The 17,414-nt window shown below is 32.4% G+C and overlaps 1 protein-coding gene across 1 annotated transcript in view; it reads left to right on the top strand.

Annotated features, from left to right (window-relative positions):
- LOC123658090 overlaps window positions 1–16,658 on the top strand; it is a 39,149-nt gene extending 22,491 nt beyond the window's left edge. Inside the window, exons 2-5 of the mRNA XM_045593562.1 lie at window positions 13,810–15,273; window positions 15,350–15,534; window positions 15,611–15,825; window positions 16,337–16,658. Of these exons, the coding sequence (XP_045449518.1) occupies window positions 13,810–15,273; window positions 15,350–15,534; window positions 15,611–15,825; window positions 16,337–16,571 (2,099 nt within the window). The 3' untranslated portion in view covers window positions 16,572–16,658. The remainder of the gene's footprint in view (window positions 1–13,809; window positions 15,274–15,349; window positions 15,535–15,610; window positions 15,826–16,336) is intronic.
- Window positions 16,659–17,414: the final 756 nt, after the last annotated feature.

Raw genomic sequence — 17,414 nt, 5'->3', positions numbered from 1 at the left:
CACAGTAATAGCCTCGTGATTTATGCGTTACCGCTACACACAATCTCACCTAATCAGTAAACACGATTCAGTTTATGTAATAACTTTTGGCGTCATTTCCCTGCCATGGTCGTGCTTCACTTTCTCCTTAATAACATGCTTTCTATGCTCGTTAGAAACAGCGTGACAATGGATCTGGAAAATCAAAACTTTAGAAAAATGATACAAAAATGACCTTAACTCAAAATGTACCTACGTATATTGCGCTACTTAGGTTTACCACAGTGTTGAAACGTTTACTCAGTAAATACTACGTAGCAATATCAGTTAGTATGTAACTAACTACATAGAGTCATTCGGGGCAACTGTGCGCACTTTTGCCTTTCATACGATACTGTGTCTTAAATATTAAAGCTAAAGAAATACAAAGTTTATCCTTGAAAAGAGCATTTATTAGCCTATAAATGGAAATTAAAAATTAAACGAATTAAAAGTAAATCTTTATGCAACAAACAATTAAAGAGAAAAAATCGGAATGCGTTCACTTGACCCATATTGCGGGTAACTGTGCGCATCACTATGGGGTAAGTGAACGCGTATGGGGTAAGTAAACGCATTCTTCAGTAAAAAGACATACAATTACAAAAATATTATTTTGGGGACAATACTGTCTGGAAATTCCTATTACTAATTCAGTCTTCATTTTTAGTCACAAAGGTAATTTAACTTGGTATATTTTTTCGAGCTCAATCATATTTATCGCAATCACAAAGTTAACTGTCAGACACCATGCAAATACTTTGTGATGAGCCTCCGTCCGCTAAATCATCACGGGGTCTTTTCTGAGGGTAAGTAAATGCTGGTGGGATATATTGGCCATTAATTCTCATGCAGCAGACTGCTGTCACGGTGACACTTCTCTTTGCGGATACAACTTTAGCCACTACCTTCTTTCCTTTTTTAGTAACCACCTTTGGAGTTTTCTTTGGCACTGTCCTCATACCAGTCTAATCTACATTGAATATGCGACGGCTGAAATTTGTATTTCTCATACAATTCTTCTAAGTTTTTGTAGAATCGGTCAACTTGAACTTTATTAAGCCCCAGAGCTCGAGACAGACTGGTTACTGCAGATTGTCGGATGACTAGTTCAGCGTGACGTTTTAAAAAACATGCAACCCAGTCACGCCCTGCTATTTTTGAAGAATGATCAAATATGTTATCGATATTATTCACAGATGCATAATCATATGCCAATCTCCATAAATCAATTATGGTGAGTCCAAAAAATATTTCATCCATTTTCTTATAATGAACGACAAGAGGAAGCTCTTGTTCATTATCGAATGTTGGCATAAAATGATCCATTGAATTTGCGAGTTCATTCAGTTTAAGCCTCTTGTGCAGGATTTACTTATGCCTATGGCGGTAGCATCAGCTCGTTTACTTTTTCCATTTCGGATAAGTTGTTTAGCCCTAGCAAGTTGTTGTTCTGTCACTAGTGCTAGTTCAGGTTTTTTCCATATTCGCGGCATGATGATCAACACTGTAACATAAAGAAATCAAAATACATAAGCACCTTTAAGAGGTGTAATTAGAATTTTATCTGTAAATCATATAAGGAATTATGCCATCTAAAAATTTATGAGGGCACGGGTAACTGTACACGTGCGCACACTTACCCGCGCACACTTTCCCCAGGAAGTCAAAATACAAATAAATGTTGATACAGATTTAGGCAGCGAACATAACCTGAATATTATTTTTCACAAATCTACTACAATATGCTTATTATCAAGCAAAATATGACTTACCTTTACTGGATTCAAAACATAGATGCAACACGAGTTTCCAAAATGCCAAAAATTACCAATGAAAGTAATAAATTTAGTTAAAAACGCATCAGAAGTGAATAAAACATCATGCGGTGCAATGTCATGTCACAATTAGTTGGTCGCTACGGTGTCTTTCTTTCACTCAAACAAACCACCCCTCCCGCGCACCTCATTCCGGAGATATACACGGTGCGCTCGCTTACCCACTGCGCACGGTTACCCCTAATTACTCTATGTATTTATTCATCGATAAGTCTATGATAGCTATTATACTAATGCATTCAAAATTGTTAGATAATTTTGGTATCAAGAGTAAATTTATGAAATACGATAGCAATTTATATTACTAAATGTAAAAGTATTAAACCAGTTTATTTTATGTAAGCAAATGATGTACGACGGTATAATTTGTTTTCTTCGGAGAAATTAAGAATTGAAGTATTTCAATAACCTTCATAATTCTCTATTTTTAATAAACATTAAGTTCGCGATTACTCATTTCAAATCATAACAAAACATTTTATTAGTATTTAACAATCGATCGACGCAGCGTAGATAACAATACTCTTAAGAGGATAAATGGCTTCATTTTATAGGCACCAGTTAATTGGGCGAATTGCTTCAAGGGCAAAAATAAATGTTTAGTTGGTTACCTTGGTACATATTTGATATTACAGCAATTTTTAGAAATCCTATCTTTATACATTTTTACTTTCAGTTAATTAGCCACAGCTCGTAACACATATCGTTTTATTAGTTAACATAAGCTACATACGAGTAGGTACGTGTCTAAGATTCTTCGATGTCAAGTATTACGTAATTAGCTTTCTAACACATAAGAAATACATTAGAAAATTGTCGTGTCATCACATTAAAAAAAGTTCCTTATCTTTTATGTATTAATAGTTTTTTTTCTATTTTTTACCGTCTTCCAATAAAGGAGGAGGTTCTCAATTCAATTGTATTTCTTTATGTATGTTACATCAGAACTTTTGAATAAGTGGACCGATTTCGATTATAAAAAAATAAAAGGTACAACTCAAACACTTTTCGACAACACAAGTACTTTTCGAGTTATATCTAATAATGCGTTTTTACTTGAGTATTTTTTCGTCGACCTACGTTGTATTATACCGCATAACTTTCTACTGGGTGTAGTTAACGATTTTGATTGATTTTTAATTTAATCGAAAGCTGATGCTTATCACGTGGTCACATTTAAATTTCATCGAGATCTGAATACAGCTTTTTGAGTAATCTTTGATAACGCGTATTTACTTGACTACTTTTTCGTCTACCTACGTTGTATTACTTGTCGATGTAATTGAAGTCGGTTTTTTTTTCGTTTGCGATCAAACACAACTATTCCCATATTAGTTTAAATTCGACCTATAACCAAGTTTATTATAGATATTTCCAGTTTGACAAATTAATGTGAATCGCAGATATGCATGTATGCGTAGAAGTTCCACACCAGAGCAACAAAATAATGACATACCTATCGGACATTTTTTTTTGTGTTGTTAATAAGGCAGAACAAAGTTTGTACAAAAGAAAATTAAATAAAAATCTAGGTCACCGAGCTATGCATACCTTTAGACCATATACATATATATATTAGACCGTACAGACTATCTAAATATAATAAGTGTAAAGTAGCAATGTAGGTGCCAAACAAAGCAAATACTATAAGTGTGTAGTTAAATAAGATGCAAGCGTAATAGGCATAATAGGTACCTGTATCTATGTGGCGTACCAGGCTGTGCGTGAGTTCGCAAGCCGTGACCGACAGACAGGGCCGATGTGCTAAGTTATCTCGAGTGATATGCACCGAGCTCCTCAGTTACACCGCATGGCTGCACGAATCTTACCTACAAATGTACCTACGCGACATTACAACACTAAGTACATTTATTCGTGCTTGTTAAATATTCCTGTAGATTGGAATATATACGTCAAATATAGTCTCTATTTCAAAGACAGCAACATAGGTACTTTAAGTTGAACTTAACAATACGTTTTTTATTGTTAGATATTTTAAAATAAATTTATATAATACATTTTTTTTTTAATAATTATTAACACTAGTCACCTACGGTCTTACTTATAAAAATCTCGCTAAGCAATACTTAGCCACCGCTTAGTTAAACCGCTCTTAAACTATAAATCCATGTTTAACTTTTGTTTACTTATAAATGTTGATTAGCTGTTACTTAGTTAAGAAACGAACAAAGAACGATACATAGATGGCTGGCACAGATTATACCTAAAATAATCGATTAGATAGAGAAATTGAATGAACGAAATTGTTAAAAGTTCTATTTTTTCCATATTATATCATCTATGACAATGTCCGAGTGTCGTGAATTTGACAGATAACGCTCATTTAGTAGGTATATTTTATAGCGGGAATTTCTATCTTAATAATTTTTTATCTTTCATTTTTAATAGTAGTACTTATTTAATTTTCAACATTTTCATTTAATTTATTAAAATTAAAAAAAATAATGAGTTTTATTGTAAACATTTTATTGAGTTTTAGTGTGATTATTGTATTCTAATTAAATTTTCATCTATACAAATAAATAAGATTGGAGTATCTGTTTGTAATATTTAAATAATTGTAATATTAAAATAATTGGAAAATTAAAATGAGAAAATTAAAAGAAAATGAACGAATTTTATTGTGTTTATTGTATTCTAATTAAATTGTCATCTATACAACTAAATAAAATTAGTGTGGCTGTTTGTAATATTAAAATAACCGCTTTTTTATTCATATGTATGCTTAAACGGTACATATACCAAAATAACATTTTTTATAATTTTCTTCTCATCAAAATCAGCTACTCTCATTTTGGAAATCACAAAGATCTTCCAATCCATCCATGCTTTAAGCACAAATATAATATTTTTTTCTAACAAACAAACGCAATTAAGTGGATCACGTCACAATAGAACAGCTGATGTATGTGAAATCCGCCATCTTGCCGCTTAGCGAGAGTTAAACTATGTCTCGGCAGTGTTTAATTTCGACGGCTATTTAAACCCTACTTAACGACTTCTTAACGCTAAATAGTGTTTATAAGTGAGGTTTTTGCTAATCCGTTGTTAAGCAATTGATTAAATATTAAGAAACGTTTATAAGTAAGACCGCTAGTGGTCGAAATTCTACCATAATTAATTTAAATTATAAGTTTATACATTATTAAGGTTTTGAAGTCAGACTATACCTACTTCTATAGATACCTACTTCGATATAATAAAAAAAAAGAGTATACATGCGTGTATTTGTCAAATACATGGTAGTGTGTGTAATGTTTTTTACTGATTAACGGTCTTACTTATAAAAATCTCGCTAAGCAATACTTAGCCACCGCTTAGTTAAACCGCTCTTAAGCTACAAATCCATGTTTAACTTTTGTTTACTTATAAACGTTGATTAGCTGTTACTTAGTTAAGAAACGAACAAAGAATGATAATTTTTTTTTTCTAACAAATACACGCAAGTAAGTAGATCAAACGTCACAATAGAACAGCTGATTTATGTGAAATCCGCCATCTTGCCGCTTAGCAGGAGTTAAACAGTGTTTAAATTTGACGGCTATTTAAACACTACTTAACGACTTCTTAACGCTAAATAGTGTTTATAAGTGAGGTTTTTGCTAATCCGTTGCTAAGCAATTGATTAAAAATTAAGAAACGTTTATAAGTAAGACCGTTAGTGTATTTTTAACCGACTTCAAAAAAGGTGGAGGTTAACCTCCTCCTGAGTAATTACTCAATTCGACCGTGTATATTTTTTTATGTATGTTCGGGGATAACTCCGTCGTTTCTGAACCGATTTTGATAATTCTATTTTTGTTGGAAAGGAGATATCCCTAGTTTGGTACCATAATAAGGAAACCAGGATCTGATAATAGGATCCCAGAGAAATCGAGGGAAACTCTCGAAAATCCGCATAACATTTTACTGGGTGTACCATTATATATTATTATAAACTATAACGGTCTTACTTATAAAAATCTCGCTAAGCAATACTTAGCCACCGCTTAGTTAAACCGCTCTTACGGTCTTACTTATAAAAATCTCGCTAAGCAATTATACTTAGCCACCGCTTAGTTAAACCGCTCTTAAGCTACAAATCCATGTTTAACTTTTGTTTACTTATAAACGTTGATTAGCTGTTACTTAGTTAAGAAACATACAAAGAATGATAATTTTTTTTTTCTAACAAACACACGCAAGTAAGTAGATCAAACGTCACAATATAACAGCTGATTTATGTAAAATCCGCCATCTTGCCGCTTAGCAGGAGTTAAACTATGCCTCGGCAGTGTTTAAATTTGACGGCTATTTAAAACCTTTTGACCGCCGTAGTCACCTATACTTGACAAGGGCTCGCGAGTCCTGTGCGCCAGCGACGTCTATAGGTGACAAAAAACCCGGACCACAAAAATATTAAATAAAATTATTAAAAATATATTTCTAGTATTTTAATTCAACATTTATGAAAATAGAATATCCCCGCAACATTTGACTATAAAAAACAAGTCTTTTAGAGCTACACGTACTGAGAAACATTGAAATAAAAACATGCATTCTTATTCCACGTAAATGATATGTCCAGAACGCCGAAGTCGTCTATAGTTGACCGCTAGGGATGTGACGCAACAGGTATAAATAAATAAATATTTACAACATACACACACGGTCATCTGTTCCTAAAGTAAGCAACTTAATGCTTGTGTTATAGGTAACAGCTGACTGGTATAGCTATATATTTTTTTTTTGATAAGCATACATATAAATAAATATATATTATACCCAGACTCGGGGTGGGAATCAAACCCATAACCTCCGGAGCAGAAAGCACCGTTGACCTGTAGTCACTACAATCCGCGCCAACGGGCTAGTCAAAATGGTATAGAATATTTATATATTCTTTATTGCACTTTAAAAAAATCATAATTACAAGTCATTTTTGCAATCAGCTATTCAAAATTCAACTCAAACGTGTTATATTTTCTATAAATAATTTAATATTTGAATAAAACAGAAGGTAAAAAACATAAAACTATCATCAGCTAACACATAAATAGCAAATGAATAAAAAATCAAATCAACTAAAATCAATCAAATCGCCATAATAAATTTGATATCTCAAATCTGGCGCATCTCTAGCGCGTAGTCATTAATCCGTTCTCTACACGCCGTTGTCAACTATAGACGACACGCTGATGACGTCATAAGCGAATAGCGAGAAAACTAGTGAAGTGCAAGACGAGCGATACCTTAGAACATCGTCGCATTTTGGAAGGTGTCGATGATTTTAATAATATACAATAAAATATATATATATATTTTTTTCATTTTTTTTTATCTAAGGTTAAGAGCGAAATTACGATTTTCTTTCTCATTCTCAAAATCATCTGGCAGCATCAATATCATCTCTAACCCCCATTCTCATAAAAGCTTTTTTTCTAAGACCCATGTCGTGTCGTGTGTCGTGAAATATTTGATTTGAAATATTGCTACCTAATTACTCAGTATTGTTTTAGTACTATTTGCTACCTAAGCAAAAAAAATATTTAACGAATGTAAATATTTCTTTTAAACTAAGGCTGGCATCGACCGCACCGATTATATTAATTTGCTTCATCGGATCAACTACTGAGTTGGGGAACAATGGCACACGGGGCACTATGGAACAGTGTCGATAAAAATTTGAATTCTAAACTAATTCGTGTGGTAACGCTTCGACCAATTACAGCGCGTAGGGACTCTTGAAAATCCGTAATAACTTTTTACTGGGTGTACCGATTTTGATAATTTTTAATTTTATCGAAAGCTGATGTTTATCATGTGGTCACATATAAATTTTATTGAGATCTGATATCTACTTTTTGAGTAATCTTTGATAACGCGTAGTTACTTGACTATTTTTTCGTCGATCTACGTTGTATTCGAGCAAACACAATTATTCTTGTTCAAAAGTTGAGATTTCTTTTCAAAGTACTTTCTTTTTAGTAAAAAAGTTTAAAGAATAGGTAAATGATAATTTTTTTTTTCATTAATTTTAATCATTTGAGACAATTGTGGGAAAGTTCATTTATATATAGTTCGGCTATGGAACGGGGCACAGTGGAATACTGTTCTAACGAACCTTAAATAATAAACTATTATCTAATAAGATAATAATTGTGTTTGCAGGCAAACGAAAAAACTAACTTCAATTATATCGACAAGTAATACAACGTAGGTAGACGAAAAAATAGTCAAGTATATACGCATTATCAAAGATCAATCAAAAAGTTGTAATCGGGTTTGGATGAAATGTAAATGTGACTACATGATAAACATCGGCTTTCGATTAAATTAAAAATCATCAAAATCGGTGCACCTAGTAAAAGTTATGCAGATTTTCGAGATCTCATTATAAAATCCTGGTTTCCTTAGCATGGTTCTATACCGGGGTTATCTCCTTTCCAACAAAAAAAGAATTATCAAAATCGTTTCATAAACGACAAAGTTATCCCCGGACATAAATAAAAAAAATATAAAATATATATCGAATCGGTCGAATTGAGTAACCTCCTCCTTTTTTGAAGTCGGTTAAAAATTACAAATTTGAATTCGGTTAATTTTTTTCTAAATTACTTTTCATGTATATATCGATTCGATTCGAAATCGATATATAGCCTGCGGCTTCCTTGCGTGCGACACAGCACGTCTCTAAAGAGAGTTTCATAACCGTAGGTCAGCTGCGCCGTAGTCGTCCAGTCGTGACAATGACGTCATGGCGATAGAAAAGAGTGTTGTGCTTTACTACGATTATTTTTGTAATGTTTGTTTTTTATTTATGTTGTTGTAAGTATATATAACGAGTGCAAGATAACACAAGAAAAATATAAAAAAATAAACCTTCCTAAATTATATAAGTAGTCATTTATTGCATAAAAACCAACAAAAACAAGTCACTGTGTGGTACTCGATAACGACTCTTGGCAGCACTATTTTTTTCGTAGGTATTTTTGTTTATTTTATGCCTTGGCATACAGGGCACGGGAATGGTTTTGAGGCGTGGCGGTCAAAAGGTTAAACACTACTTAACGACCTCTTAACGCTAAATAGTGTTTATAAGTGAGGTTTTTGCTAATCCGTTGCTAAGCAATTGATTAAAAATTAAGAAACGTTTATAAGTAAGACCGTTAAGCTACAAATCCATGTTTAACTTTTGTTTACTTATAAACGTTGATTAGCTGTTACTTAGTTAAGAAACGAACAAAGAATGATAAATTTTTTTTTCTAACAAATACACGCAAGTAAGTAGATCAAACGTCACAATAGAACAGCTGATTTATGTGAAATCCGCCATCTTGCCGCTTAGCAGGAGTTAAACAGTGTTTAAATTTGACGGCTATTTAAACACTACTTAACGACTTCTTAACGCTAAATAGTGTTTATAAGTGAGGTTTTTGCTAATCCGTTGCTAAGCAATTGATTAAAAATTAGGAAACGTTTATAAGTAAGACCGTAAGTGTGCAAAATCGCGATGGAATAGAATATCTGTGCAGTTTTAGACACGTTTCTTTATGGTATTTGAATTTGAATAAATAATTACACAGTAACATAGAGAAGTAGGTAAATAATGCCATAGTATATTAAACCGAAACACAAAAACACACGAGTTCACTCCATTTTTGGCGCGAAGTTGTTGAGGCCTATGTCCTGCAGTGGACTGTATTAGGTTGAAGTGATGATGATGATATTAAACCGAACAAAAAATGTTCATTTTAACAAGGAACAGGGGAATAAATGGACAGTTGGTAGGGGAATATGTTTATATAAAACCTAGGCTAGGCTATCTCTCAATTTTAAAATAAATTTATTTGAATTAACCATTTAAAATTAAAAAGATATGTACTTGGCACAGCATAAAAACACTGTAAAGAAATATAATTATAATGTGTGTAAATTCAATCTGTATTAGAACAGAGTGGTGAACTAAACTCTGAATGTGTTTAATCAAAGAGGCCTTTGTCTGCTAGCAGTGGCATAATTAGATTCTGTTATAACACAATAACTATAAAGTGATAATACCTATGTATAAAGTTTAATGTAGCTGGCTATTGTGTTTTTTTTTTTTGCAAAATATAAATATATCTTTGGCATACTAATTATAAAGCCTAATTTAAATACTAATAGGTCATAAATATTAAATATTTTGTTAAAAGAAAAATTGTATATGTAGTCTTTCGACTAAATTGGAAGCTCCTTTTCTATATTTGCAGGGCGCGGGCGTAGGTTATACTCGCACTCTTTACAATATTATGTAGGTAGTACTTAAAAAGAGTATAACGAAATTGTAACGTCCACCGAACACGTGGATGCGTGCGCGCTCTTCAGCGTTCCGATCGAGCCTATCGTGTGGCGGAGGGAGTAACTCAGAGCAGTGCCTAGGACTTGCGACCCAGGTGTAGGTTTAAGGAGATCCCCTTTGAGATGCGCATCAACGCTCACCTTCACTGCTAGAGTTATACGCCTCGTCTAGCCAAATTAATCGTAATAGATAACAATTAATTAGTTTGCACAAATTAATTATTGAACGAGTCTAGGTTAAACTACTAGCAGGATACAACAAGTGTATCGTGCCAAGCCAGAGCCAAGACTGCCTTAGCGGCGGTTGCACCGTTCGTTTCGTACACGTCAGAATAGCTCGAGTAATGTAATAAATGAGGGTAGATGACTATCGAACGATGTGCTAGGTGGCGCGATCGTTGCATTTGTTGTTTATAAATTCCTTTCTAATTGCGTATGACAGCGCTAGTGTTGACATATACATATCTACACTATACGATATGTTCAATTGTTCATAAACACTGTAATTACCTGGTATTGGCTGTATTGCACCTTTATTTTCTTGATTTCCTTACATATTGATGATATTGAATGAACAATAAACGACACGTCTCGACATTTACGATAATTCGTGACTAATTGTCTAAGTGTAAGACAACCAGTGTTTTAAGGATTGTTTTATTCCACACATTAAACCTAAGACATTGAGGTTAATGTAAAAGTTATAATAAATTAAATACATAATAATAATACCAATATTCAACATAATATTACATAGTAATGTACGTAATCTACACAGTAAGAAGGTTGTTTGAAATGTCTATAATAAAAAACGAGTATACTTATTTTAGACCACATGACTGGAGTAAAACTTCTTAACTCCTACAGTAATATACGAAACGTAACTCTCTCTCTTTTTATCTTCACTAACTTATATCTCCCTCTCAACTTCCGTTCGCCTCGCACGATCACACTTTTCATAATGCTCCCGTTCCCGTTCTTTTCATAATGCCTGTTTATACCATAGTACTCTGTGGTAAGCGTTCACCAGCCTACTCCCCAAGTCAAGCGTACGTAAAGGTTTACTTAAAAAAAAAATATTGGTATCTGATTCGTAGGTAGGTACATATCGTTTGCGCAAATCTTTGTAAATATTATGTTACACATGCGTGACATGCGATACGGTTAGAATTAACGTAATTTAAGCTACGTCAACACCTTATCTTTTAAGAAAGTAATGAGAGCTGTTGGTATTATTGATATGATTTTATTGTATAAAATAACATTCGTATGACCTTGGCCGTAGCGATTTACGAACAAATGATTCCGCCATTCACAAAAATACAGTCATGTAGGTATACGGACCGCAATACAAGTTACAACCGAGTTGGTACCTATTAAGGACAGTTATAGACCACGTCGAGGTAATGATTGCAATTGTGATTACATAAAAAATAAATGCGTTACATTAACCAATTGTCAAAGGTCGCTAATTTAACAAATAAAAATTGAACAACTTGTTGTAGTTGTTTTTGAAATTGATCATTTTTTAGTTTATTAGCAGTTTAAAGTAATGTATAATTTTCTAAAATATAAGTGAAAAATAAAACCATCGGATATACGAGCATGATATATATCTTGGTATAATTTTCATACGAACATCCTATCACAACATTAATAGTGTTTCATTATATATAATAACACTTATTTAAACAAATAAATAAAAATCTACACAATACACACACGGTCGTCTATTCCTAAATTGTGTTATAGGCAACAGCTGACTGGTATATACCTACATTTTTTTTTCGATAAACATACTTATAAATAATACATATATAAATATATAAATCAATATTTATATTACACCCAGACTCGGGGTGGGAATCGAACCCACAACCCTCGGAGCAGACAGCAGGGTCACTGCGTCAACGGGCTAGTTTTTTATTATTATTTAATTAGTGTATACTTATATATACTTATTTAACTATTTAATTAGTGTAAATATATACACTAATTAAATAAGTGTTATATAACATTTTTTTAAATAACTATTTTAATAATTTAAATCGCAATAAATACATATTTTGTAATAATTAATAGACTGAGAAACTCTTAAGAGTAGCAATCGTATTTAATCTATTTCTACTACTAACTAAATACTTCCAAATACTAAAATAACATAGTCGTGAATCGTGATATACCTAGAGGTTACGACAGTATATGTAAAGTTATAGAATGAAAATGTCAATAGGCGAAGAAGGTTCAAAAATATGTTCTTAAATAACCTACATTAGTGTAGGTGAAGTATTTCTTACAAAACGATAACCTTATTAATATAAATATTAAAAATGATGCACAAAAAAAAAACACATTCATTCTTTTAAATAAGTATACTAGCAATATAGTTTATTGTATAGTCAATAGAAAGTATAGGTAGGTACGTAAACGTATATAGTCCTCATAACCCAGTGACTTAAATCGTAAATTTTGTTTGTCATTAGTAGGTAAGTGGTAACTAAAAATACAATAAAATATACCCACACATTGGTATTTATATATGAATAGTTTTTTTTAAATATATTAGTAGTAATATGTATTTTTTCACATAGCAATATGTAGAGACTGCAGAAACGGAAAAAACGGGCTTGACAGTTCCGTTGCTTACTCTACGCGAACATTGTCTTTATTATAAGTACTTCTTTGTTATAATATAAATATACGAGTATAATATCTACAGGATTCGGATCTTATTAATATATTATTTATTAAAGGTTATAAGTTTTACTTCAATAATTTAAACCTTATCTTCACAATTTCCTTCTACTTCATTTACCTAGGAACGGATTCTTACTGCTGCCGGACTGTAACTACTATGTAATAATTTAATTTAATTAAGTCTACTGTGGGTTTGAAAATAAGTAAAAAAAAACCTTGTCAAATGATGCGTTTTGGCTATATTCCATTTTCGAATTCTAAGCACCAAAATAAGTACTTAAAAATACGGTTGACCCATATTGGCCCTATTAGTCTAAAGTTTTATGGTTATTAGGGCTTAGGCTTTCCCTACATTGATGATTTAGCCACTATTTAAGACGTTTTAAAACCCCTTTTTCTTGTAAATGATTGGTTGTAAGATCAAAACATAAAAGCGGTTTTTTACCTGAGGTAGGGCACAGCAGGATATATCCTGCTGAAAAACTGGAGCAGCCCGACTGGGAAGTACCTCAACCTTACAGATCACAGCTAAATAATACTGTTTTCAAGCTGTGTGTGTTCTTGTGATGAGTAAGGTGACCAGAGAGCTCCTTAAGAGATTGGGCGTAGGGTCGGCAATGCACTTGCGATGCTTCTGGTGTTGCAGGTGTCCACAAGCTACGGTAATCGCTTACCATCAGGTAAGCCGTACGCTTGTATGTCGACCTAATTTAAAAAATAAAATAAAATTGATTAGGATCTAGAACTATCCAGCATGAATAACAAACTCACATGCATTAATTCGTTGTGTAATCGCAGCAATGCTTTAATTATTCTACATGGACTTTCGGTTCAATTTAAGTGTTTGCGTTACGATAATTTTTATTTTAAAAAAAGGTTCTCAAATTAAGGTCTAATTTTTATATCTTTGTTTCAGTAATACCCACGTTTGTTACGACGATAACGATCTCACCAAATGGAAACAGTCCAGAAACGAAAATGATTGGGGGAATGATGGTCGATGCACAAAAAAGGAATACGGAAACGATTGTTAAGCATGAAACACTTCAAAGAAATACAATTACAACAAATAAGGTTTTCCAAGCAAATTCTTCCCAGTTGGCAATAAATGAGAGATATAGAAGACTTATACCTTATATGACGTTTTATTATGCTAACGATTTAGTGACACCAACAACAGAATCTTATGATAGTGATAACAATGTTCAAGTTGAAAAAGCAAAAATAGTCGAAGCCGGAACAATTATACCAACTGAACGTCAACCGAAAATAATATACACTCCACAAAGGTTCAAGAATGTTCCAATATATCAAGGAAATCGCTTAACAAAATTTAACATAGCTTCATCGAATCCAAATAAGTTCTTTTATAAGGATTTTGTACCTGTTGTTTATCAAAATCCATCAAAAATAAAAACCACTCATCCTCCGGAACTATCCGAACAAAACGTTTATGACAGAGATGTTACATATGATTACTATATTCCGAAACAAATCAAGGCTCCGAGTGCTCCTTTTTCTGCTCCTCCACGAAAACCATTCTTGAATTTATATCAAAATGAAGATTATTTACCGAATGTTCAATATTTCTCTGAACCAGAAAGACCAAAATACAAGTTAATTCCTTATGAGCAGACTCCACCCATTCAGAGTTCTAATATTCTTTCATCAAAACAACACTATAGTTTACCTGCAATAGCACAAAAAGAACCTATTTATATAAAAACGAGACCTTCTCTCCGTCCACAGCCTTTTTACGTAAATCAACAATTGCAAGCGAGAAAACCACCTGCGACAATAACGGAAAATTATTACGAGAGAAGAAAACCGGTGTCTGTGTTGGTTGAACCAGTTGTAGAAAGTGGATTTAAGCCTATACTCAGTTCCGCAGAGTCGACTGAAGTTCCTCAAACTCAAGACGAGGTACAAGTACATTTTCAAAATTTAAAAACTGATAAAGAACAACAGTTGCATGTTATTGAATCAGAAACCATTACTCCTGAAGATGCAACGTCAAAACCACAATACTCTATTGAACAAGCTACATATGAACAAACCCCATACAAACAATCACAAAATTCTGTGACACTAGCAGAACTTTTAAATTCATTACAAATAAACAAGTCTATTCCAAAACCAATTACAAGGGAAAATATTAGTGCTTCAATAAGAACATTATTACAAGTATTAAATACCTTAAAAGCCACCAATATGCAGAATGAAGTTGAAGCGGCTGCTGTTAGTACACCAAAATCTCTTGAAAACTCTGAAATTCCACTGAAGACCCCAAGTCAAATTCCGAGTACGACTTCACCACCACAAGAATTTTACGAAGAACCTTATCTTGCTCCTATTCACACTCCGTCACAACATTTAGATGGTAATAAAAGCAATATATTTAATATTATAAAAGAAAACATCTATCTACTTTAAATATTTTTTCATCATATTAACAGACTATCCAACCGGTGGTGGAACATCTCAACGGTTTCCTCTTCCCGTGACTTCAGATGAAGAGGGTGGAACTCCTGGTCACCCTGGTATTGACTATCCAATTTTAACTGTGATACCACCAACAAAATTTAATTGCAAAACACAACGATATAAGGGTTTCTTCGCCGATCCCGAAACAAGATGTCAAGTAAGTTCACTAAATGGTTTGTCTTTTTTACTTTTATTCAAAACAACGGATATTAATATTTGAAATAAATTTTCAGGTATGGCATTATTGTGATCTAAACGGCGGTCAAGCTTCATTCCTCTGTCCAAATGGAACAATATTCTCACAAGCGGCTTTAACCTGTGATTGGTGGTTCAATGTGAAATGCGCCTCCACTGCACAGCTCTATGTTCTTAACGAAAGCCTGTATAAATACATTTTGCCACACTCACCTAAATTTCCCGAAGATTACAGTGGTCCTTTAGTTGATAAGTAAGTATAAGTTTCTTAACAATATTTTTTCAAAATCTTTAGTGTCAAGATCACTTAATGGTTGGGTAAAGGAAATCGAAAAAATATTAGATAGTATAGACCAGAACACCAGGTTCAAAACCAGCTTGAACCTTAGTTTAAACTGGACATATTCAAATAATAAAATCAACACTACACACTCAGTGTCAATGGTAGAGACATCAATTGTTTTAATAAGGTGTAATTTTTACCTCATATTGATAGCAAAGATTAATGTTGGAACGTAAACTATTTAAGCTAGATAATTATTTGATACTAAGGCTTAGTTAGGTACTGATTATTAATTTAAAATATTTTAGTATTTGATAAAAAATAGACAATTATCAGTTTACAAAACAATAATTATGTGTTAGGTACTTACATACTTAAGTTGCTAATTAATTTATAGGTACAGCTGAAGCTTTCGCTTTTATTTTATTATGATACTAGTCCGCAAAACTTAACAATAATAATGATTTTCGTTCTTTTTCAGATACCTCACATTAAAATTCAAGGAAATGGAAGAACAGTTTAAGAAAAATAAAAATAAAAAAGTAGCATCAGAAAAACTTGATTCTGACGAAGAATCCACTTCAACAGAAACAACGGAAAAAGATAGTCCTACTGAAGGAAGCTCTGGCATTGATAAAACTTTAGTAAACCAAGCTGACGTTATAGTAGAATCGTCAGGAAACAGTGGTAACGTTCAAAGACTACAAAACGAATGATTTTTTTACTATGTTTTACTGCGAACAAAAGTATCATTATCTGCTGTTAACATTTATAAATCTTGGTATTACAAAATGTCAAAAATCCCTGTGATACCGTTTTTATTATACTGTTTTTAGACGATAAGTATTTATAAAGTTGATGTTATTCAATAATGACTACTCGTGTTATGGTTGTGACCTCCAACTAGAGAAGAGATGGGAATTTGAATGGTGATGCTGTTAGTTTAAGATACTTTCTTATTATAGATAGAAAATTAAACTTGCCATAAAACGCCATGATTGATTCGTAGTAAAAACTTAGTAGTTTTTGTCAACTTTTAGAAGTATTGCACAAGTATAACCTGTGCTCGTGTTAAATTTATATACTTTGTGAGAAGTAGATACATCTTATGTCTATATGTCTTGGTTTCTAATTCAATGTAGATATGGACGTTACTAGTAATAGCAGATATTTCACGTTAACAATTGTAACAAATGTGGTTCATTTATTCGTTCAAAAATTGATTATGTTGTAATTGTAATATATCTATATATACTTGAGATTTTTTAAAATATTTATTTGCAAGAGTGCGCCATTTTATTTTGAAAGATTTACTTACGTAAGTTATTCTTTACGATTTCTAAAAAAAAAAATTGCAAAAATTCTGAATGATTTTGGATAGTGACTATATTTTGATCTTTCATAAAAAAAGAAAGCGTTTTAAAGTATAAACAGCCAAATTTATTTATATTTATAATTTACTGATTAATATTAACAATTAACTTTCCACTAATGAATTTTATGTTTACGTTTTACATGTAAAATTTATAAGTATTTTTGTATTTCAAAATTAATATTTT

The sequence above is a fragment of the Melitaea cinxia genome, chromosome 11 (assembly GCF_905220565.1).
Source record: "Melitaea cinxia chromosome 11, ilMelCinx1.1, whole genome shotgun sequence".
Lineage (NCBI taxonomy): Eukaryota > Metazoa > Arthropoda > Insecta > Lepidoptera > Nymphalidae > Melitaea > Melitaea cinxia.
This window is presented reverse-complemented; position numbering and strand designations above follow the sequence as displayed.